This window comes from Vidua chalybeata, chromosome 17 (assembly GCF_026979565.1).
Source record: "Vidua chalybeata isolate OUT-0048 chromosome 17, bVidCha1 merged haplotype, whole genome shotgun sequence".
Taxonomy (NCBI): domain Eukaryota; kingdom Metazoa; phylum Chordata; class Aves; order Passeriformes; family Viduidae; genus Vidua; species Vidua chalybeata.
Genome location: NC_071546.1, coordinates 2,167,726 through 2,192,061, shown reverse-complemented (window position 1 = coordinate 2,192,061; position 24,336 = coordinate 2,167,726). Strand labels below are relative to the sequence as shown.

The following is a 24,336-nucleotide window of genomic DNA, read 5'->3' as shown; positions in this document are numbered from 1 at the left end:
AAGACGAAGAGAGACGCAGAGAGAGACACAGAGGGAGAAGGAGTCAGGGACAATGTCAGGGAGTGTGTGTGCCTTGAGATAACGTGCAATAAACTGCCTTGAGACCAGACGACTGAAGACTACTGAGTCTTTCTTTGAAGGCACGGGTTGGAGGAGAGACTTTACCACCACCCGGAGTCACCCCAATCTGGGGGAAGGCTCCGGCACACTCCGTGCTGCATCTCCCCTGTTGAGCAGAGCAGGCTCTGGGCTTGGGTACAGCTGAGCTAAGCTTAAGAATTCAGTGTTAGAGGGACAGCTTAGTGCCTTATAGTTGACCAGTCCCTGAACAAGTACGAAAAAATTTACTTAAGAATTAAAATATATAAGCTTTTACCAAAAAGTAACTAAACAGAAACATAGAGTTTAATCAAATAATATATTAATGCTTGTTAATTTTACTTACTTACTTTTACAATACAGATATACCTATAAATCAACCAAAAAGGAATGTTTAAGTTACTGCAACCAAGTCAACAAACTCAGACACCTTATGTTTAACCAATTCAAACCCAGACAAACTCTTTACCACCTATTTAGTCAGTACCAGTGCCAACCAGGGAGTGGCCAATACCCAATTGGAACAATTATTAGGATAAAGCTGCCAACAAGACAAATCCCATAACCAATGCCAGGGGCATCCTTGGTCCCTGTCACTGGGCTGCCAGGGGCTGCCTCTGGCACCCCCAGCTCTCAGCTCCCACATCAGGACACTGCTCAGCACTAATGGTGCTGATGGGGCTGGGTTTTCCCCTCCCAGCTCCACCTGAATGCTCCTGTTGGGACATTTCACTGCATTTGAGATGCTCCCTGTAATTCCCAGAATAAAACAGAGCTGCTTTAACAACATCTCTTAGCACAGTGCACAGTAGAGGTCATTTCCATGATGAAAACCAAAGCCAAGGGTCCCAGCTCTGTCCCTAAACCTCTTGCTTTGAACTTAATTCAGCTGATTTCTCCTTGGTGTGGGGATTTTCACACAGAACAGAATCCCAGGATCACTGAGCTTGGAAAAGATCTCCAAGCTTACTGAGTCCAACCTGTGACTGATCCCCACCTTGTCACCAGCCACAGCACTGAGTGCCACGTCCAGTTGTTCCTGGAGCATCTCCAGGGATGGGGACTCCACCACTTTCCTGGGCAACCCCTTCCAAAGCCTGACAAACCCTTCCATGAAGAAATTCCTCATGATGTCCAACCAGAACCTCCCTTGGCACAGCTTGAGGTTCTCTCCTCTTGTCCTGTCCCTTGTTCCCTGGGAGCAGAGCCCAGCCATAGCTCAGCAGGCTTTAGAGTGGATGTCCCTCATGCAGAAGGAGGCCAAACTCCACCTAAACCACAGCCAGATCACTTAAACAGGACTCAGAATTGACCACAGCAGCCACAGGTGAAAATTAATCGAGATATTTAATACAGTGCAATCCATAGTAGTTTCTTAATTAAAATAATTGTGTGCATGTATCTGAATGGGTTATCAATTATCACAAAAAAGCAATAAACATTGTAGTGCTGTGTAGAAAAATGTACAACTGAACTTGAAACCTTCCCTACTTCCAAGAGAGTGTGGATCAACTGCAGATCATTCTCAGCAATTAAAATGGGCACAGTGACTACGTCGTTGCAGTGACAGACACAGGGCTGGCCACACAGCAGTCAAGGGATATAAATAGAACTGGCAAAGAACTAAAAACCTAAAGCATTCTTGCACCTAAAACACAATAAAGAAGCCAATGGGGGCTTATGACTTTTCCTGGTTTTTAAATGCCTTACAAGACTCCTAGACACACTTAAACTGACTTAAAATTACAGAGTGTTTTTCAGCTTATTTCAATTCAATATATGGCCCAAATTGAAGATGAAGATCCAGCAGTGGCAGGAGCACAGTCCCAAAGCTGAGTGTTTGATTTTGCAAATACCTTTTCTACAGAAATTCAACCGTATCGACAGCAGGCAATTCCCCTGCTCCCCCTTCTCTCCTCTGGGCAGACTTTTTTCCATGCTATGCAGAAAACAGCAATGCAGTTCCCACTGCTCTGGGTTAAAATTAAAGATAAAGACATTTTGCTTATGCTTTCTCCTCAACAAAACACATTTGCACCCAGAATAGGTAACCAAAGTCTTTTTTCCAGCCAGGGGCTGCTGTGGTTACATGGTTCCTGCCCAAGCTTCCAGCTCTTTCATGTCATCATCCTCTTCTTCCTCTTTCTTCTTGGCTGCAAAATCACAGAAGAGAACAAGTGAGTGGGAATCCTGACAGAACCCTCTGTGCCACTGACAAACCAGGAAATGAAGCACCTAAGGCCAGCTGTGGACAAAAAACACACAAAACCTTTTTGAACTGAAGTAAAAGGTGCCCTGCTGAAAGAGCCAGCATGGGCCAAACTTCCCAAGTGGAAAAAAACAACAGCTCCCACAGGAAGAAGGCAGTGGGCATGAAACTTCAAGTGTGATATTTTTCCATAATTTCTAAGCCTCTTTCAGAGGAATGCAGCTTCTTACAGAAACTCATCTGATGTCTCCAGTATTAATCTCTCCCCCATCCAAATTAAATTCCTTACTCCATCACTGAGTACTGTGAATGCAAGAAATGAGGTGTTTGGGTCAGGTATAGAATGTGGAGGGGCTGGAGAGCCCTGGGAATATCCCACTCCCCTTCTCCTGTGCTCCCTGGCAGCTGGGTGGACGTGGATGTGGATGTGAGGGAGCAGCCTGGACACTGCCCTCTCCTCCTTCCTGGTTGTTCCAGGGCAGAAAATGATGCTCTTTGTTATCATCTGACAAATTCAGTTTCCATTAACTCAGCAAAAAAGGTTTGAACCCACAAATAGCTGCAATAATTTTGGAAAATGTCAAAAAAAAACCCCAAAGAGTGAAACAATTCCTGGTCCAAGTGGTTTGTGTCATTCCAAAAGAAACGTTTGCATCAGGAAAACTGAGTCAGCTCCAAGCTCCAGACCCCTCATTTGTACAAGGCTGGAATTTGGTTTTCTATATTAAGCTCCTCCAGCCTCCAGTAAACAAAAACAGCTTCTGCCTGAACTTCTCCTGACACCACCAGTAACAAAACTCCTCATTGAGACTGATTAAAGCCAAAGTCCAGACTGCTCCTAAGAAGTGGAAAAGCAGGAAAACTCGTGGTAATCTTCCCTTCAATGGATAAAAAGGAGATAACAGAGTCAGCTCTACCTCAAAAGACACATTATTATTCCCAAAACCACAATTACACCTGAACCATTAAGGGACAGTTTTCCCTTTGGAAGTCTGACCACTGTAATCACAAGCAAACTTTTAATCCCAGTGTAAAGTCAGTTTTAAGTGAAAATCAATTTAGGTTCAAAAATTAAACCCACACAAAATCCCCACCCAACACCATCCCAGAATCCCAAATTTTCCCAAGTGCCAGCCTTGGAGGCAGCTTTATTGAAGCAAAAAGTGCCACTTAAATACATTAATGGCATTCATGGAATTCTCATTTCCATCTAAAAGCAGCTTAGCATAAATCCTGTGAAACACTGAGCTTTATGCTTGCAGCTTTTTCTACCAAACTTGTACACAATTTGTATTATTTTAGGGAGTTTCCCTAAGTGTTAGGCTGTGTAGCTCCTTAAATATATCAACAATTACAACATCTCTTACTTGTGTGCAGTCACAAAATGCAAAGAGTAGATTTGGGTCCAAGACATTGTGTTTTAAGATGACTTAGATAACAAACCTCATTAAACCATCAAAGCAATAAAAAGACAATGCACTGGTTCATTTAATCTATTTCTCCTGAATCTGATCAAGTCTCAAATTTCAGATACTCTGATAGAACTCCCTCCCCTCTCACCAACTCTGGTCAGCAGTTCTGCCTGGCAAAACACAACCAGGATCACACAGCTCAGTGGTGTCAGAATAAAAGCAGAGTAACTCACAAGGAGCAGTGGCACAGAGCAGAACCTGCTCAGGCAGTGCTGCTGCTTCCCACGCCCATCCAAGCCTGGAAAGGCAGCAGGATAATTACAGATACACTGACCAATTGGCATTATTTCCAAGTAAGGACATGGAACAGAGCTGCAAAGTCTGTAAGTTATTCATCACAGTCAGGCAGATTCAGCAAAATGGGCTTGTAAAGCTTCATATCCCATTAGTGCTGCCAGAGGTGTCCCAACTCAGCTGACTTCCGTGGGGAATGTTCATACAAGAGGGAACAGATCAGATTTAAGAGCAGTTTTGAAACTCTCTGTGTAAATACAAACATTTCTTGTCCATCCTCCAGGTAAAATCCTCACATCACCTAAAACTCCCTGGGTATGTGTGCTCTAGCACTGGGATGACCCTGACTTTGGGGCTGCCTGGCCTGGGGACTGCAGAGGATCCCACAGCCTTCCCAAAGGGGGGACCCCAAGGGAAGATCCTCCCAAAAGCCAGAAAAGCAAGGATCAAATTAAAACCCAAAGCAGCAGCAAGGAAAAATGCATCCATGGGGGAATCTGAACCCGCCTGGGACTGGATGACCCTGGAGGTCTTTTGCAACTGCAATGATTTTATGAGTTAATTTACTCTGCCCTCCCTTTTATCACTCAGGGTGTCTTGTCCAGATTTCTTCCTTGTTGGCCCAGCAGCACTTGGGAAAAGGCTCCCTTCTCCCACACCTCCACTGCACCCTGAGCATCATCCAGGCTGCAGAGTACCTGGATGAGCTGGAGCAGAAAACAGCTGCTCCTGTGACAGGAGTGCTGATTTTTGTGCTTCTTCTCAAAGGCAGGTGCCCCTCACAGAGAAATGGCACTGGGTGTGATTTGGGATTCAGGAAGCAATTCCAAGCAAAATCTCTGTGCTGCCAGCAGCCGGATCTCCCAAAAACAAGGAGCTGGCAGATTAATGAGCACACTTTTAATGATCCAGGATGTTTCAGTAAAGGTTGATCCATACCTGGCTTGGAGGGTATTGATATTGAGGGCACATTTGGTAGTGGTACTGTCTCCGGACCACTGATTTCCAGCAAGTTTTTGTCTAGTTCTTCTTGTTCTAGTTCCTCTAGTTCTGCCATGAGTTCATCCTAGGATTTCAAGAAGAAAAAAGAAGGAACTTTAAGTCATATTTATTACCAATCAGATACAGTTGATCATATTATTAAAGAAAATAGCTCAAATGCACAGGATCAGAGCAAGGTGAGGAGATGAAGAGTCTGATTCTGATGTGATTCCTGTACTTGATCTCTTGGAGGGAAAGCAGAGGAGGGAAGGAGAAATCCAAGTCCAAATATTCTCAGGTCAGGCCATCCAGACCATTCTGAGCATAAAGTCCAGGTCACAGCCACCAACAACTGCAGGAGGGATTTCACAGCCCTGTCCTGCAGCCAGGCACACACAACGTGCAGATCTCCAGAGAAAGATCTCCTGGGGGACACAATTCCTGGAGGGATTTCAAAGCCATGCAGATGTGGTGCCCAGGGTTAGTGATGGGGCTGCCAGTGCTGGGCCACTGTTGGACTCCCTGGTCTTCCCAACCCAGAGGATTCCGTGACTCACTGGTACAAACAGAAGCAAATTGAAAGCCATACCTCATCAAATTCCTCCCCAAATCCTACTGGCTTGGAGATGGCTGTAGAGATCTCATCTGCCAGCTCTTGCTGCTCTGCAATGTCCTGCATTAATTCATCTACTTTATCAATGTCCCTGCAAAAGAAAGGAAAGAATTCAGGATCAGCAGGCATCTTCCCAATCAACACTGCATTTCCTGGCTTCTGTAGAAATGCCCCATCACAGTGACATTTCCAAGGCCTTTCCCAAAATCCACTTTGCATGCAAGTCTGGGTTTTATCCCCCTGGTCTCAACACAATTATAGATGTGTTTTTTACTCTTCCCTGCAAGCTTAGCTCCCAGCAGTTATACAGACACCAGGGAGAGCTTTTGTTCTGCACCACTGATATTAATAATAATTTGCTCTCTTCCCTAATTCAGCATTATTACATCCACAATATCTGCTTGTAGAGCAAGTACAACATTCCCACAATGCAGTTTTACCTTTAATTATTGCTACATACACCAACTCCACTGCAGAAAAACAAGTTTTAAGACCCTCCCTTGAGGCTTAAAATTCTTGCTGCTACAAGATGGATCTGTAACTGCTGCAGGCTCCCATTTTCTTTAGACCACACTGGTGCTACCCAGCTTTTGGATAAATGTAGAAAATAAAACAGTAGTAAACTGAGGAAGCATTGACATTTGTGTGTTTTGTTCAATTTTAGCTTAAGTGAGAGCCTTTCAAAAGAAGGTTTTGCTGCTCCAGCTCCACCTTTGGTTTGAAACACACCTGGCATTCAGCAGATCTGACAAATGCCAAACTACAGATCCCATGGAAAAATGCAGGAGGGAGTAACTTACATGTTGTCATGAGCAGCTTTCATAGCCTTAGCAGCAAAGCCCATGTTCTTGAGCACTTCAGTGTTGGTGTTGGCATTCTCCAGGGCTTCCCTCTGGAATTCAATTGTTGATAACGTGCCATCTATCTGTGCCAGCTGCTTCTCGTACCTCTTCTTGCGCTTCAGGGCCTGCAGGGCAGCTGCACAGCAAAGGACAGGGTGGGATTGATGAGCTTTGTGCCCAAAACAGCCACTCACGCTTTGCACCAAGTGCCACTCAGCACAGAGAAATATTTAGCACGTTCTAGTGTTTGTTGTCCTTTCTTCCCAGATAAACTGTGCTGCCCAAGCCTTGATTTGCCTCCTTCAGCAAAGGTGTTCAGAGGTGGCTGCTGCCATCACCTGTCACAGCAGGATGCCAGCCCAGACCCACTCCTAACACACCACACAGACCATGCTACAATGAACAGAAAGCTTCAATATCCAAGCTCATCCACCAAAACCAGCCTTGTTCACCCTTACCCCATCACAGGAAGGCAGCACTGCTGGTGCAGCTCCTGCCAGATGAGGTCTTTGTGCTGCTGCAGATCCCCCTCTCCTGCTGAACCCCCGGGTTCAGATCCAAGGAGAAATTCCCTCCATTTTGCACTTACATGTGAAATACACATTCTAAAAATGCTGGTATTTACGTATGTTTTGTGTTACTCCTCCTAGAAGGTGTTTACACAACAGCCTGAGCTGAGAAGGTGCTTTGAGCACTTTGCTGCTTGTGAGCATTGGTACAACGTGGGCTGTGCAGGAGGAGCCCACCCAGGACAGCTCCCAGCCCTGGGGATCAGTGTGGGAGGACTGGTCCAACCTGCTCCACCCACCCAGGGGAGCACCCAGCAGGTGACAACAGCCCACAGCCAGCTCTTCCCAAGACACCTGGACAGAAATCAAGGGCATGGCCATTCCTCAGACAGACAGGTGTGAAAAACACATTCACTCTCTTGCAAAAATGTAAGAAGTTTAATAAAAGACTTTTAAAAAGTTTAAAGAAGTTTAATAGGAGATAAATATTATAAAGCAAAGATTATTACAGCCAGGTGTGTCTTGGCACTCAGCAAAGAGCACATTTGCTATTTTGGAAACACTCTTTCTGTACTATTTTTATTGCATAAGTTTGTTACATATTTATAAACAATTATGCATAGTAAACTTTTTTCTTCAAATTAGTTTACATATTCTAAGAAGGGTTTAGTATGGCTCTTTTTCAGATTTGTTTTTTAGAGCATGTGTAATCTTTGGCTGTGGTTTTAGTCTATTTTTATTATAACTTTTAGTTTCAGGCTTTGGTCTATATTGTCTTTAGACATTGAGTGTTGCTAGTTGGTGCATCTGTAGTAGGTGTCTTCATATGTTTATTGGATGTTATCTAAGTAGGTATTTTAACATAAGCATACCTATATCAGCTATTTCACTACTATGTCTAAGTTTAGTTATCAACAGAAATAAAAACTCTATCCTTATAGCAAAGTTACTTTCACACTGCACATTAGAATGCATGTTAATATTTGCAAAAAGCCAGTATTATAATATGTATCTATAACCCAGGGAACACCAAGCACCTTTACACAGAGCTGTACCAGACGTGCTCGATGCCACAGCCCTGGCAGTGTCCAGGGCCAGGCTGGACAGGGCTTGGAGCAACAAACTCCTGGTGGCCCATGGAGTAAGTCACAAGTACAGCATGGCACTGCCACTTCCCTCCCTGCTCTGACTGACCTGTCCTCTCCACGACAGCCCTGCTCAAAAAACACCCTAAACCTCACCTGGGCCCCAAGCTGCTGCTCCAGCAGCCTCACCCTCACTCACACACACTCTTCATTTCTTCAGGGCTCTGATCTCTGAGAGTCTCACAGCAGAAACCACTTAATGTGACACAGGATCAGCTCTGCTAAAAATCAGGCTTGGCCCTCCCAAAAGCTCAGTCACACACACCAGGAACGGTGGCAAATAAAAGCTTTAAATCTTTAAATCTCTGAGAGACATTATTTCCAGAGCAGGAAACAAGGAGTAGGAAATCCTGACAAGAGACAGCTTCCCCATCTCCCCTTGCAGAGGGCTGGTAACCCAGGGATGTGATGAATATCTGTGCAGCACAAACAAAGTGGCTGCTCTCCTAAAAGCCCACAGGCACCCCGGGTGTCCTGGCAGGTGCCATCCTGAGATGCTGACAGTCCTGCAAGATCAAGTCCTCAGCAGAGCTTCAGCTCTGCAACTGGTTATGAATATGCTGCATTTGGTTCATTTCAAATTAACTAATGTGTTAGAGAACAAAAAAGAACCATTTTTTTTTATGGGAAGGCCCAGCTAAGGATGCCAAGCACACAAAGTAGCTCAGGATTATTTAGGAGAAGTCAGTAAAAACACCTCAACTGTTCCAAGAGAAGCCAAGGACCCAAACCAAGGCTCTGCACTGACTTTCTCTCCAGTGGCCAGTAGATCTGCCGAGTTTTGGGGCCAGTCCAACAGCCACGTGTTTGACAGGACTGAGAACAGGGGCTTTTCAAAGGACAGTGTTTGATCTGCAGAATGAGGCACAACACAAATATCCCAAACATTCCAGCTTTATGCCAGATCATAAAGTGATGAGCAACACATTGCTGGGATATTTAGGCTGGTTCAATCTGCACTGATGGTTAAATTAAGGATATAGGAAGCTTCTTACTCAGAAAGATAAAAACTGTTAATAGCTGTGTTTATATAGTGACAGATGCTGGGGAAATGCCCGACAACAAGGGGATGTTTTTTATTGAGAATTTTGTGCCTCATGGAGAATTACTGGCAAAACCAGAGATTTTATAGCATTATATAACATCACACAAAGCCAAGTAAAGTGCTACATTTCTGTACAGCTCCCCACTCCAACTTTCTCTGAGAACAATTACAGTTTGTCATTTCATGCTCGTGTTTAAAACAAGCTGCTCAGACACCAAACACTGCAGAATCACTGTGAGGGATCACAAGTTCTTCTCAGGATTGCTGTGTAACCCTGTCCCTCCCATTCCCACCCACACCTCTTGTGCACCAGAACTGCACTGCCTTTAAACTTCACATGGATTTGTGATATTTTCTGTCTCCCACCCCTTCAGACCAAGGAAGATACTTATTTTCTTCTCTCCTTCCTAAGGCCAAAGGAACCTACTGAAATCTCATGAACAGTCAGAGTAGCATGTTTTTGTTAAGTTTTTATTAAAATCAAAGCTATAAAAACTTAATCTGAAGGGAATTACATTGGCTCTTTTTCTCAAAAAAAAATCTTTTTCCAAAATCAGAAATAAATAAGTGTTGGAACCTTAACTGCTGAGAATTTTACTCTCTGTGCTGACAGGCACTGACCCCCAAGAGAATACTGGATTTGACCTGAAACTGTAGAGAAAACTTCCCAAATAAATAATAGAATTCAGATTATGAGTGTGTAATTTGAACAGAATTATATAATATCACACAGTAGAAAATTTAAAGTTTTAGTATATAATAATATATAAAAAACAAGATGGAAGTTTTAGGGCAGAGACTAGTCTTCCTTCTTTACCTTCTTCATATATTTGGCTAGTATTATATAATAAAATAAAAAAATCCACATTGCAAGCCACATATAATTGGTTAAAAGTAATTTTTTTAAGTGTCATTTCTTAATTAAACAGTTTATCTTTAAAAGACCTTATAGAGAGACATACATCTCCATTTTTAATTATTAGAATTCAGTACTACAAAAACTCACAACTTATAAGGCTATAGTATCAATAAGAACTAACAGACATCTAGGTCCAAACAAAAAGTACCTTCTCACACATTTAATCCCAACCTTAACAAAAAAAAAAAAAAAAACCAAAAAATCTATTAAATAAGAACCAGAGCCAGTGGGGTACAAATGTCCTGTGGCATTGTGCACATGCAAGAACTGGGTGTGTTTGAAATCAGAGTGGGCCAGGGCCTCTCTCTGCCCTTCTCAAAGGCTGCTATCACATCAAACAGCCATGGCAGAGGCTCTCCTCAGCACCACACCCCACAGGATGCCTTTACTGCTTCCAGGGCAGTAATTACAGAGGCAGAAATGCAATTTACAGCCACCTTTAATGGCTGAGCAGCTGCTTTAGCAGGACCTGTGACCATACCCTAGGTTAAAAGCATTTATCCCTGGCCAGCCAGAGTTCACTCATGCCCTAGAACATGTTGTAGAGATCACCCAGCAGAGTTCTCTAGAAACAGCTGATCTCAGCTTTCCAGCAGTGGGACAAACTCCTTATCTTGGACCCAAAAGCCATGCAGGATTTCCAGGTGGCTGGGCCAGGCTCTCCCAGCAGCTCCTGCACAGGGCCTGATATGCAGAGGTTCAGCTGGAGAACTGGCTGAGCTCCCTCTGGAATACCCCTGGGACATAAAAACCAGGAGCATGAGCATGGAGCATACAAAAACTTACTCTGCTAACACCCAGGAATGCTTGCTTTTACAAAACATAGAAGTAAAAGGTTTGTTCATCAGTATAAAGCAGACTGTAATGGTAATTTTATACCTTGTGTTCCCCAAAAAGACTCCCAACAGCTTTTCTCCTGCCACAACTTAATGGCTGAACTCACTCTGGAATATCCCTGTGACATAAAAACCAGCTGCTGTAAGAGGGGATTTAACAACCCTCAATGCCAGCAAAAATATCTGATCATTCCATGAGCAGTTTTCACAAGACAGGAGCAAGAACCTGACAATAAAGAGTGTTTGAAACAACCTTTACAACCCACACCTTCTCCTTGCCAGGCACGCTGCTGTTTTAACTTGCAAGTCCAATGTGCAGCATGAATTGCAAGCACTTAAAAGATCCCCTAAAAAAAAAACAAACAGCAGATAACCAACCTTAGCTGCACTTTATCTGAATTGTAATAAAGCTTTCAGAGAATACATATGACTGGGGGAAAAGCAGTTAAGATATATTTGTGTATAATTATTATTATTATTATTAAATTAAAGGCAATATATTTAATAGTAGCTGGGTGACTTCTGCCATGCATCAGGAGACAGTGAGTAGGCTCAAAATGCCCTTTTCCATATGACACTTTGATATATTAATTGTCTTTATTATCAGCTGTGACAGGGATGTTGGAACCAATTTTTATTCATAAAGATTAAAATTATTGTCCCACAGAGCCCTGACCAGTTAAAATGGGTATCAATAGTTTACTACCTCTTTTCCATTGGCAAAGGGATGTAAAATTTCTCTGTGTTAATGAGCATCAGACTGTGATCTCTGCAGTTCCTTTTTACAGAGAAATTCTCACAAACACCATATTCAAGAGAGGAATAAAACTGCAGCTGAGTCCAGTGAGATCTGGGCCAGCTGCTTCAATTTCTTGAATGTAAAACCTGCCTAAAACTACATTCAAAGAAAGATTTTCAAGCTTTTTAAAATTTAAAACCTATTCCTTCCTCTGCTTTTTGGTTTAGTTTGGATTTTTTTGGGGGATGGTTTGTCATTGATTATGGGTTGGTTGGATTTTTTATTTCCAGTCTTTGATTGAAGTACAAAATGCTGTTTTAATTGTCTATTTATTTGAATTTCTGTGGTAAATACTGTTTTAACTGTCTATTTATTTGAACTTCTGTGGTAACCCCCACTGCTAGAAATTCCAGCAGTGTTCTACACCTCCTGTTTGACCATGGTGATTCCCAAGAATCCAGGGTTTCCCTGGGATGTCACCGTGACAGGACCCAGCCCTCCAACACAGGTGAGAAGCAGGAACTCGTGTCACTGTTTTCAGTCACTCCTGACTAAAGAACACCAGAAATGAAAAGAGCAGAGTCATTCAGCCAGACTCTCCTCCTCTGTCAGCACATCAGTCAGAAAAACATCACTGCTCACCCAGATAATTTCACTTTGTCCTCCAGAAATGCTATCTGTACAAATTTGATGTATTTGGAATTAGTTTAACCCATGTATAGGCAAATTATTATTATTAAATGAACTGTTCTAAGTCTAATGATTTTCTTTGCAATATTTACAGCAGTTTCTTAGTCAAATGAGATAAATGTTCACTGTAATAAGCAGCTTGCAGGATAATAAAAATATAATTTTACTACATGGTATTGCACTCAGAGAGGAAAAATTGACTATGAATGTCAGTGGTTTTGTTAAAAATCAACAGCCCTCCTGCAAATAAATATTCCTTACAAATAAATATTCCTTACTGGCAGGACAGGCAGTCTTCCTGGGATATTTATGTACACAGCAATGCTGTGGAATTAATGCTTTTAAATATCATTAGCAGAAAAGAGTAGATCAGCAGATAAAAGTCTGGAAGAACAAGGCTTTCTTACATAAATGGAACTTCAAGTTTTGCTGGCAAAAACACATTTCGGCTTGAGAAGAGCAAAGAGCACTGGGAATAAAACTCAGGAATTTCACTGAACACAAAAATACACCTCACCAAGGTGGAAGTGTTGATGATGCCACAGGACTTGTCCCCACACAGTGCAGGTGTCTCCTGCCTCTGCAAAACCCTCCCAAAACTCACACTGACACCTAAAATAGGGGTCTAAATTTTTGTCTAAAACAGAGAGGCATCTCCTCCAGGGGAAGACACTGCAGTTAATAGCTCTGATTGCTCCAACTGAGGGGAAAAATAGCTTCAGCTCACAGCTAATCCTTACATTCTCTCTGGCAGAAATGGCAGCAGCAGGGATGCCAGGGCACAGGGACAGCAGCAATGTTAATAAGGCACGAGAAAGTTCCACAGCAGCCTCAGAAAATAACGTGCACCAAATGTCAGCCACCCCAAAATAATAAAGAGTGCAAGAGCTGCAGAGGAGCTGCCCAAACTGGGGGGCCTTGGCCCCTCGAGCTGCAAGCCCAGGCAGTAAATAGGATTGAGATAATCAACTTAATAGTGGAAGAGCATTTTGCACGTTACCCTGTGCATCCAGCTGTAATTTGCTCCACAGAAAGCAGCAGTGTTATTTTTGCTGCTTCTGAAAATACCATTCCATCCTCCTGGCACTCGCCTTGGCAGCAAATTTCGTCAGGAACAACATCCTGGCTGTCCTTGGAACGGGATAAACAAGGGGCTCTGGGAGGTGGAAGCAGGAGTTGCCTGCCTTGCCTGCAGTGAGGAGCTTTATCCTGGGCAGCAACTGCTCATCTCTCTGCTGAGATCCAGCAAACTGCCTAGAGATCTCCAAAAAAGCCCTAAAAAGGGAACTTCAAGCCATTGACAAGTTATCCCCCAAAGCTACAAGCAGATAAAAAGACAGGTGACTACAGACTGAGCACACTGGGAGCTCTGCCTTGAGTAAGAACCTTTCTGCAGAGGTTTGATGTCTCCAGGAGCTGTAACCCAGGACTGCCCATGCTGGTTCAATACAGAGGCATCAAGGATGGCTCATCCCAGGTGAGTCTCAGAACACAAAACCTCAGAGGTCCGAACAGCCAGCTGTGATTTTAAGCACTGTGGTGGTCCAAGTGGCTGGGACACAGAGGTACCAAAGGATGGTTATAAATAAATATATTTATGATCCTGTGCAGCAGCTGCTTTCCTGTGAGGATCACCTCCTGAGAGCTCTGCTGTCTCAGGGATATGTTCAGGTCTAAAAGCCATGATCCACATTTGTCCCTGATGCCAAGGCCTGTCTGCAGCAGCCTCCTGTGCTTTTCTTTTGGGAAATGTGCACTTTTAGCAGGGAAACGTGGGCAGAGTTAAGGCTTGGTCCTTCCCTTGTCTTTCTCTGCCTGTTTATTAGATGTCTAATAAAGTTTCCAAACCCTGCCCTCAAAGGAAGGCAACTATTCCCAACTTAGAGATTGGGACTGATGAAAATTACTTCAACAAAGCACCCAGCCCCAGGCAGAGAATACAAGGTTTCTGCCTTTTAAAATACAAGATTACAACTTCCTTTTGAGCAAAGCAGTGCCAGAACATTTAGTCTAGTGTGCAAGAGATGAAACAAAACAATAAACACTCCTGCTCTAAAAATCTATAAAGGTACAAAGAAAAAAAACCAAAGAGATAAAGAATAAGGCATCTGTAGAGCAGCAATCAGGGCTGTGATACAGCAGCACCCAAACACAAGGGGAAGCAGCACCTTGACTCCACCCTGGCTCTGCCAGAGAAGCAGCTCAGCCCCTGGACTGCTGATGTTGTCCCACATGCACAGCTCAGGGGGGTTCCTGCAGCCTTGGAAGGTGATTCCACTGTCCCTTGAATGTCAAGGCAACACTACTCTGGTCAATAATGCTCTGTAAAATAATCTCCAGGCAACTCTAGGACAATTATGTGGAAAAAAAAAAAAAAAAAAGTAATAAAAAATGGTGATAAAAAAAAATGGTCATCAAAAAAAAGTCAGTTTTGTACAAAAAAAAAAAAAAAAAAGGAAAAAAGTCATCTACAGTGAGCCTTGAAGTTCAAATGAGAAAACCAGGAATGAGAAATCCTAGTTACAGAGACAGCTTTGTTCTACCCAGGAGCTGGAAGGAGTCTAAGAAAAGCTGGTTCAGCCACAACCATCCAGGCCTGAAGCTTCAAACCATTCCCTGAAATCTGCTCCACGCTCTGGAAGCAAAGCCTGCACTGCCTTTCCCAACGCTCAGTGTCTCACTCCTCAGGGCCCTGCATGTCTCTGGATGATGGCAGGGGATTGCAAGGCATCTGCAAAGCTGATCTGCCCAAAACACAGCTCTTTCCAAATTAAATGATGTATTTTCTAAGGCTGCCTGGGTAAATTATCCTCTCTTACTCTTTCCAACTGGCACTAACTCTGCTGGTTAAAAATCTGCACCTTCTTTGATACACCCATAAAATTCTGATGTGAAATTAGATAATTATTCAGTATTCAACCACAGTTTAAATTTTAGGATAAGAAATGTATGTTCCCTAAGGTGTCCCTGAGATTCTCACAGCCTGTAAATATTCTTTATGGGATTTCTATTTTATTTTGGAGTGCTGAAGATACCTTGTTAAAGAGAATTCCAGTGAAAACTCAGCATCTTCCTTTGAATCCCTGCCAGAAATGCATCAGGTTCAGCTGTGCAGGAATAGCTCTTAAGTATCTCAAAATGCTGTTTTCTCACAGGGAAAAAAACCAAACAAACAACCCAGTTCCCTAAGCTGAACAGTGTTTTTGTAATTAATTCACAAAACTCAGAAGATCCTACCCTGAAGTGGCACACTTCAAGAACTTTTCTTGCTGGGGAATTCAAAGAGTGGCTGCCTGGGAATCCATCAGGCATTTTCCAGCCTTGGACCATTATTATTAGAGCATTGCCAAGTTTAAAAATTTCATTGATGCTGTCATAATATTTAGCATTTCTCTTAACAGCCTAACTACCCCAGATGAGATATTTTGGGATGTGAAAAAGTACTTTTTTTGTGAATGCTGAGATTCCAACACTGACAACTATGGGGGAAAAGCTGAGAACATGAATGTTGAGAAAGCCAAAAGTTATAAAGCAAGTAAGACAAACCATAATTATTTTTAAAAGTTTGTACTTCTTGACTCAACCTCCAAACACTCCTGTGGCAATACTGCAGTACCTTTTTGAGGCTGAATTGCAGTTTTTAATGGCAACTCCATGCTCTGAGGCTGGGATCAGCTCCAGAGCCAGGTTCAGCAATAAACTCTGCTCCTGCTGATGGGGCTGCCAGGGAAGCAGTCACAAAAAAGCCTTTCTGCCTCTCACTGTCCTCCCAGGACAGGGCACGTGCAGAGCCCACCATGGAGAGGCTGCCAAGGCACTTTCAGGAGGTACCACCTTCACTGGAGATGCAGCTCCCAGGGAGCCCATGATGGAGTTTGCCTCCTTTAATTTGTTTTATTTCATAATCAACCAAAATCACCTCCAAATGTTTGAATTTCACTGATGTTCCTGTCACTCTGCCATTTCTCTTCTCAGTTCCATTACATCTGAGCAACCTCTGTGCACTCACCTGAAGCAAACACAGAGCCCCTAAATCTGGATGAAATCCTGCCAGGCCATGAGGAGCACACACAGTGTGGATGTTTGGTGAGACTTACACCCCACCAGAGGAGCAACTGAGCCCTGGCTTGCTGCACATCCCAGGAAATGCAGGAGAGATGTGATTCTGGTTATTTGGACACCTCTAAACTTCAGAGGGCTTTCTGTTTGAGCTGTAGATGCAAATTACTACAGTTAGAAAATTAGAGTTTATCAAGGAGCAGTTAAAAAAATTAAAAACATACAATGCCTTTTGTAAGTGTTTTGAGGGGCTAATTTCCTTCTTTTGTTTTCCAACACTGAAATAAGACAATTTATACCATGAGACAAGAAGCTTAGAATAGGCTAGAATAAGTAACTCATGTGAAAATAAATTATTATTAACATCTAAAATATTGTACTGTCACCAAACTTCCATCATTCACTGCCACCAGTCAAGAGCTGCAAGACAACAGCTGCCCACATAATTATCCTGTAACTGTGTTAGCTCCTAGAAACTGGCAATTGGCAAGGCTTCATCTCCACAGTGATCCCAGGGGAAGCCACAGCACAGCTTCTCCAACTGGAAGGACATCATGGACAGAACTGTTACTGCCTTTGCCACAGCCTGGCACTGAGCTTCACACTCTGCTCCTCTGTGTCCCACCAGCTAAGCCATTGGGGCCACTCCACTGCCCTTGGTACTGGCCACAAGGAGGTTCCATGGAATCACAGTGGTTTGGGTTGAGAGGGACCTTAAAAACCACCCAAGTCCCACCCCCCTGCCATGGCAGGGACACCTTCCACTGTCCCAGTTTGCTCCAAGCCCCTTCCAACCTGGCCTTGGGCACTGCCAGGGATGCAGGGGCAGCCACAGCTGCTCTGGGCACCTGTGCCAGGGCCTCAGCACCCTCAAAGGGAGGAATTCCTTCCCAATATCCCACTCTGTCAGTGTGAAACTATTCCCCCTTATCCTGCCATCCAGACCCTTGTCCTAAGCCCCTCTCCAGCTCTCCTGGACCTCCTTTAGGCCCTGGAAGGGGCTCTGAGGTCTCCTCAGAGCCCTCATCTCTCCAGGTGAGCACCCCCAGCTCCAGCCCTTCCTTCAGGAATCTGCTCCAAGACTCAGGGGCATGATTCAGAGCAGAACCAACCTCCTTATGACCAGCTCTGCTGCAGCCTTGGGCTGTTTCAGGAAAAGGCAAAAGCCTCACAGCATTGATGCCTGCCCTATTCTGGGCTCTCCAACTGCATCCTGATTGTTTCAGACACTTTGAGCCAGGAGTTCCAATTTGCTGGACACCTGGCTGCAAACTTGATGGGAAGTCAAGGATGAGAGCTGCTCCAGCTTTTAGTTTTGCAAAAATCATTTTTAAGTGATGTAAGTAAACTACAAGATTTTACTTTAAACCCCACTCACGTCCACACCTTGCTGGCTGCAAAAGTCAGGCCATGACCTGCTGCTCACACCACAGCCCAAAGTCTCTGGGACAAACATCACATGCCCAAAAAACAGAAATGGCAATGTAATTTTGGGGTTTTGGGAGCAGTAACAGAGACTCAACAGAGAGACCTGAATGATACAGGTCTCAAACATATCCCAGTCCAGCTAAACTCTCCACAACTCAGCACAATTTTAAGTAAAAGAGGGTTAAACCAAATTGACAATCTGCACCATCTGCAAATTATAGTTTTTGAATTAGCCTAGGAGCAGGATGCAGTAATTAAGCCCGGAGTCTAACGAGATACTAGAATCCAACATCTAATATATTTTGAGAGAAAAAGTAATAAACACAGTTTTAGTAGCTGCAAACATGCCAGCTTTCCCTCCTGACAGGGTGCAGGAACAGAGGAAGGATGTATTGCATCAAATACAGTTACCAAATCATATCTGGCACAATCACACGGTTTGGAGGTTTTTTTATGCCACTTTTTAAAGCAGTTTTTAAAAAGCTGTTGTGAATCCCACCACTGCTCCCAAACTGTTTTATACCATAGAGTCTTGTCTCCAAAAACCTCTGCTAAACATAGGTAGGGAAGAATCCAAAGGAGAAGGTTCCTCTTGTTTTTTAAGATCTATTTTAAAAGAGCAATTATCACTTTTCCAAAGCCAGGTGGTGAATGCCCATCTCAGCACTGCCATCAATATTCCTGCACTGAAGCCCTGGGTTATGGAGAAGCACCTGGAACTGAAACATCAATTTTCCATTAGACTGTGACTTAAAACAAAGAGAGGGCAGGCTGAGGGCCTGAAGATAGGCTGGAAGTGCTGCAGGACTCCCTGCACAGCGCCTGATGATTGATGGAAACAAAACCAGGGCCACATTCTGGGAGGAGGATCGCTTCTCTTGGCAAGCAGGAGCTTTAAGCCATGCTCACAAACGGCATCTGAGGTGTGTGGCACACACACTCACAGGCCCTCTGAATCCCTGCCCGTGCCCAGAGCTGGGGCTGCAGCTTTCCCTCCCTCACTGCCAGGTTTGAAGCACCCAGCGTTGCACACAGAACCATCCCGGCCCTGCTGCCTTGACCTCATTAATGAGCCTGTGTCCCTCCTGGGATCCCTCCTCACCCTCAGGAGTTATCACAGGTAGTGCCTCTGAGCAGGGACTGCTGCCAGGAGAGGCAGAACTGCCCTCCCTCCTCCTTCCCATCGAATTCCTGCCTCCCTCTCCCAGCCAGCTCCAGCATTTGTGTGGTTAAGTGTGGAAAACATCTCTTCTTTTTCTTTTTTTTTTTTGTAAGAGTTGGGTTTTGTCTGGGTCAGCAAGTTAATCCAAGTCATGGCCTGCCCACACAAACACCAAGAGCAGCACAGAGGAACAGGCAGGGCCACTCCTGGAGCAGCCTGGCTCAGCCAGTCCAGCTGGACATTCCAGGCAGGTTCCCAGACAGGGGCAGCTCTGACACAGAGCCCTCCAGCTGCAGGGAAATCACATCAACAGGCTGATGGGACAGCTTAAGAAAGGTAAAGGGATGTAAGCAGTTAATTTCCATCACAAACCATCACCTGAGGCAGCACTGAGAGCCCCAGGTGGGCCCAAAGTCAGGACTTCAGCCTAGCCCAGGCTCCCGGTTTGTTTGGTTTTGGTGCTGGGTGGAGAACAGGAGTGTTCTCTTTCCAGGAAAAGCCTGAATTATACAGCAGGAATCTAGCGGTGGGTTTGCATCTGTTTTGTGTACTTAGTGCTGGGGAAAAACCCTACACTCTATTTATGTACAGTGAAAAGAAAAACTCTGACATCAGGAAAGAAAAACTGCTCCCTAACAGAAACCAGAGTGGAGGGAAAATCCATGAAATGTCACTCTCCTGCTAAAGCCTGAATATATTTTGGCACCAAATTGGCTTTTCACCCATTCCACTGTTTGTAGCCCTAGTGTTAACTAACAGAAAGGTAAGATCAGTGGCAGGCAGGCACAAAACTGCACCCACTCAGCCCAGATCTGAAGCTGACTGAGCTGCTTTTAACACTGGCACTCTAAAGCAGCAATGAGTTTCTCTCCCTCCTGTAATCTTCACACGGAGACATAACCTGAGCTTTGGGTTCCAGGAGAAACAGACTGTGGAATTGTTATACCCAAGGCAGTCAGAGCTCAAGGAATTAACCCCTTGTTCTCTGTGTGCCTGCGCTATTCCTCTGGCAGCTCGTCTTTGCGTGATTAACCACAGGAACAGAAACACCAGAGCAGCAGAGAGTAGGATCAGCTTCAACTCCCCTGAAACTGAACCCTGAACCCCAGAGCTCCAGAACCGTTGGAGTAGATGGAGCAGCTAAGTTTGTACCACGAGATTTGAGTGCTGAGAAAACATCCCAGATGAAACAACAGCACGGACAAACTGGAGCGGAATAAAAGGAGGCGGCAGCAACACAGGGCTCCCAGAGCAGAAGGCTCACAGCTGCACTCTGCTTTTGTTAGAGCAAAGTTGATTTTCAGGGCAGATGTAAAATGAGTGAGGTACTGGCTGAGCAGTGTTCAAATCAGTCAGCACTGCTGCTGCTTGGAGAAGTTCATTGAGAGGAGCAGATCACCACCCGTGAGGTAGAGCTAAAATGTGGGAGGGCTTCTCAGAGGGGTGGGGACAAACCCAGAACACTGCTTTCAAAAGATTGAACGTTTCCAGGCAACACAAAGCGCAAGCATAACCCAAGTTCCTCCCAGAAGAGGGAAGAGTAACTTGCCTGTTTTCAAACAACCCTTCTAATGATGATTAATCTTGATCGTTTTCATCCCATGGACAAAACACGGCAAGCACGTTAAAGCCATCACTGCTGCTCTCCCCAGCACACTCAGAACTTTTCATACAAGTTGAAAGCCTCCCATGCCAAGAAACAACACAGAGTGAGGAAATTCATACCACAAGGTTCCTTATTATAACCTCAGAATTTCCTGAGCTGTCTGGTTACACAGCCTGGATACCCTAAATACGGATTACAAAAAATACACACGTCAAATAAGTTCATAAATTAACAAAACCCTGCATGTGCTTGGGGCAGGCACAGCAACCAGAAGCGTCTAAGTTTCTTCGATTAAGCTTTCCTTAGACTCCAGAAGTGCTACAGGAATGAATGAATGAGCCTTTGGAAAGCGGCTCACTTGGCACCTGAACAATCACCCAGTGTGCTGGGGAGCAGAGAATGTTTCCTTTTGTTTCCTCAAGTGTGCCAGACACCCAGCTTTCCTCTGGGACAACAAAAACGCCATTCCAGGTTTTCCCAGGGTGGCTTTAAGCTTCCAGGTAAGCTCCCTGCCCCTCTCTATCACCTCCTTTTGGCTGTCCCACAGCAGCTTCCAGGACCTTCAGCAGGACTGCCCAGCTGAGATCACAAATGTGCACCATCCACAGGAGATCCTCCAGGAACAGCAGGGACTCCACAACGAAGTGATTAAATCTTGGAGAACTAAGCCTAATGATTCCCCAAATTTAATTGTTTAAAAGTTGATCCAACACCCAAAATAATCTCTGGCTAATTATCTTTTGTTCAGTTTTACTTGAAAGCATTTTAACTATATCAAAGTATTTCCATTAAAATGACAGATTTTCACATATAAAACCAATATATTTTTGTTTTTAGTTAAAATATGCATTTAAGTGACTTTGCATCACAACAGCATAGATTATGGATTATAAATCAGCCTGAAGTCAGAGAAAAATCCAGTATGCAGATATCAAAAAATGCCATTTGTAGGAGCTCAGCTGATGACTGAAAACTTGAACTCAGAAAAACTGAGTGTGTCCTGAGGGGAATTCACTTCCCAGCAAGCCACAGGCAATCAGCTGCCTTACCTCCCAGCCCAGTAAGAACAGTTGGCCTCTCAGTTCCAGAAATGGAAAAAGAGTGGTTTCGTTTTCCAGCAGAAACCCATCCCTACCCTTCTCCTATCCACAGCTCCTTAATTACTCCTCAGGCTCCTGCGCTGCTGCAAGCCCTCAATTACATGAGCCAGAACCCGCCGGTGAATGGGCAGGTTTTCCTCCTTCCTCCACCCCCAAGGAAATCTAATCCCACGTCCTGAAGGGCAGCAGAGGGAGATGACTTTACAGCAGAGAGACAAAGCTGAACAAAAAGTTTCGAAGTACAAGAGGCCCAGTGTGACCCAGAAGATGAAAAACTGCAGACAGAAACACATTTTAGTTCTTGTTTCGAGCTTGTTACCGAACTAGGCCAAAAACCACAGCACAGGCTCACTCCTTAGAACTGTTGCAATGTGTTTGATTTAGAACTGACTTGGCTAAGCCTGAATTCAGGCTCTGCTGAGGTCCTCGGATAATCCCTGAGCCCTCGTGTGCCGGCTCCATCCACGTCACCCACACACAGGGAAGTGCTGGAGTCTGGAAGGAGCTGAAAGTGCTGACTGAAGGAGCGACATGAAACTCCTAAGGGTAATTACTGCCAAGTAACCCTTGCCAGACGTGTGTGTGCCACAGGCAGAGCCACTCCTGCTCCTGCACAGAGAGGGCAACATCCACACAGAAATCAGGATGTGCTTTCCTGGAAACTTTTACTGACCAAGCTAAAACAAGGAAGAAGTTTGTTTTCAGAGTTCTGGAATATGTAATGTGACAACTGCCTTATCTCTAGACACATCAAGCACTGCCTGGAAAACACAGCCTTTCCTACAGTAGAGGCCAATTCACCTGGGAAACATAAATTCCATTTATTAGCTTTAGGAATGTGTGTGGAAGAGCTTCTTGGAGGGGGCTGAGGAGTGGGAATAAACCCCAGAACAAACACTACTTGCAAAAGAATTAATATTGCCATGAGAACACAAAACAAAGCACAAGCAGAACACAAGTTATTCCCAGAAGAGGGACTATTAACTATTAAATCTATGTTTATTTTCGCCAGCTCTTACCAAAAGTTCTGAGCTTGTTGGGGAGAGCAGGAGTTACAGCTTGAATGTGTGTGCTGATTGTTATTTGCCAGTTTTCCAGAAATCCTTTTCAAGCTGGCCAATTTTCTCCCTGGAAGCTCTTCATCCCAACAGGAAACAACCAACACGCACATGCAAGCTGTAACTCCTGCTCTCCCCAGCGTGCTCAGAACTTTTGGTAAGAGCTGACGAAAATAAACATAGGTGGTAAAGACTTCTGTTGGCCGGAATGGAAACGTCCAGCAGGGCAAATCCAGGCCTGATGGCACCGTGCTGCTCCAGCTCCAGCTGCGACATTCCCTGAGCTCTGACAGGGGCAGGGGCGGGAGCGCCACGGAGGAGCCGAGCGCTGTCGCGACATGGGAACGTCGCGACTCCCACACGGGGCATCCCCACGGGAAGGGAAGGGAAGGGAAGGGAAGGGAAGGGAAGGGAAGGGAAGGGAAGGTGTCCTTCCCTCAGAGTGAGGAAACACGGCTGGGGCGGGAACCGCGCCGGGAAGGGCGGCACGGCCCGCGGAGAGCCAGGATAATGGCAGCAGGCACAAAATAAAGGCGCTACGGAATAAAAATAAAGGCTCCGGGTACAAAATGCAGCCGCACAGACGCGTCTGCGCTGCCCAAGGGCCCTCCCGACCTGTTGCCCGGGTTCGGCGCGGCCCGGCCCGGCCCCCCCCCGCTCACCGCGCTTGTTTTTGGTGCCGTGCTTGCGGGCGGCCGCCAGCTCCTGCTCGATCTTCTTTTCCAGGAACTCCTGCTTCTTGCTGAGCATCTCCTCCGTGTCGCGGAGCCGCTGGATCGCCTCCTGCGGGGACGGGCCCTTCCCGCCGCCCTTCCCGCCGGCGCCCGTCCCGAACAGCTTCCCCAGGAGCCCCGACATGGCTGCGCGGGGCCGGGCCGAGGCCGTGCAGCTGCGGTGCCCGCTCCCCTCGCTCCGCTCCCCGCACACACCGACCCGAGGCCCGAGGCCGCCGCCGTCCGACTCCGCCCGCTCGCCTCGCCCCGCCGCCCCCGCGCCGCCTACAACTCCCGGCGTGCCTTGCGCCGTAGCCCCGCGCGCGCCGGCGGGCTCCGCGCGCGGGGGCTGCTGGGAGATGGAGGCGCGGCCTCAGCGAGGCGCGGGGCAAGCCGGGAAGGCGGTGTCTCCCGAGCGGAACCCGGCAGTGGCGCTGGGGCGGTGTGGCGTCACGGGCGGAGTGACGTCACGGGCGGGGCCGGGCCGCGGAGCGGGCGCGGCGGCTGCCCGGGCCCGAGGCGAGGAGCGGCCGCGGCGGGAGCGCTCGGGCTGGGCCCGCGGGGTCACGGCCCAGGGAGCCGCGGCTGCAGCGTCACCGAGTCACTGGAGCTGGAAAAGCCCGGCAAGGTCGTTGAGGAGTTCAGCTGTGCCCGATCCACACCGTGTCCCCAGCCCAGAGCGCCGCGTCCGCTCCTTCCTTGGACACTTCCAGGGACGGAGACTCCAAACCTCTCTGGGCAGCCCCTGCCAAGCCCTGACAAGTTTTTCCATCGATAAATGCTTTGTAATATCCACCCTGCCCTCCCCTGGCCCAGCCAGAGGCCGTTCCCTCTCCTCCTGTCCCTGTTCCCCGGAGCAGAGCCCGACCCCCCGGGC

The 24,336-nt window shown here is 45.8% G+C and overlaps 1 protein-coding gene across 1 annotated transcript; it reads right to left on the bottom strand.

Moving 5' to 3' along the window:
• Nucleotides 1-1,427: 1,427 nt before the first annotated feature.
• On the bottom strand, nt 1,428-23,731 carry CHMP4B (charged multivesicular body protein 4B). Its single transcript, XM_053958261.1, has 5 exons — nt 23,409-23,731; nt 6,409-6,586; nt 5,585-5,699; nt 4,954-5,080; nt 1,428-2,252 (listed from the first exon to the last, which is right to left on the bottom strand). Exons 1-5 carry the CDS (start codon nt 23,602-23,604, stop codon nt 2,185-2,187), a joined length of 684 nt encoding a protein of 227 aa, XP_053814236.1. The 5' UTR covers nt 23,605-23,731; the 3' UTR covers nt 1,428-2,184.
• Between the last annotated feature and the right edge of the window lie 605 nt (nt 23,732-24,336).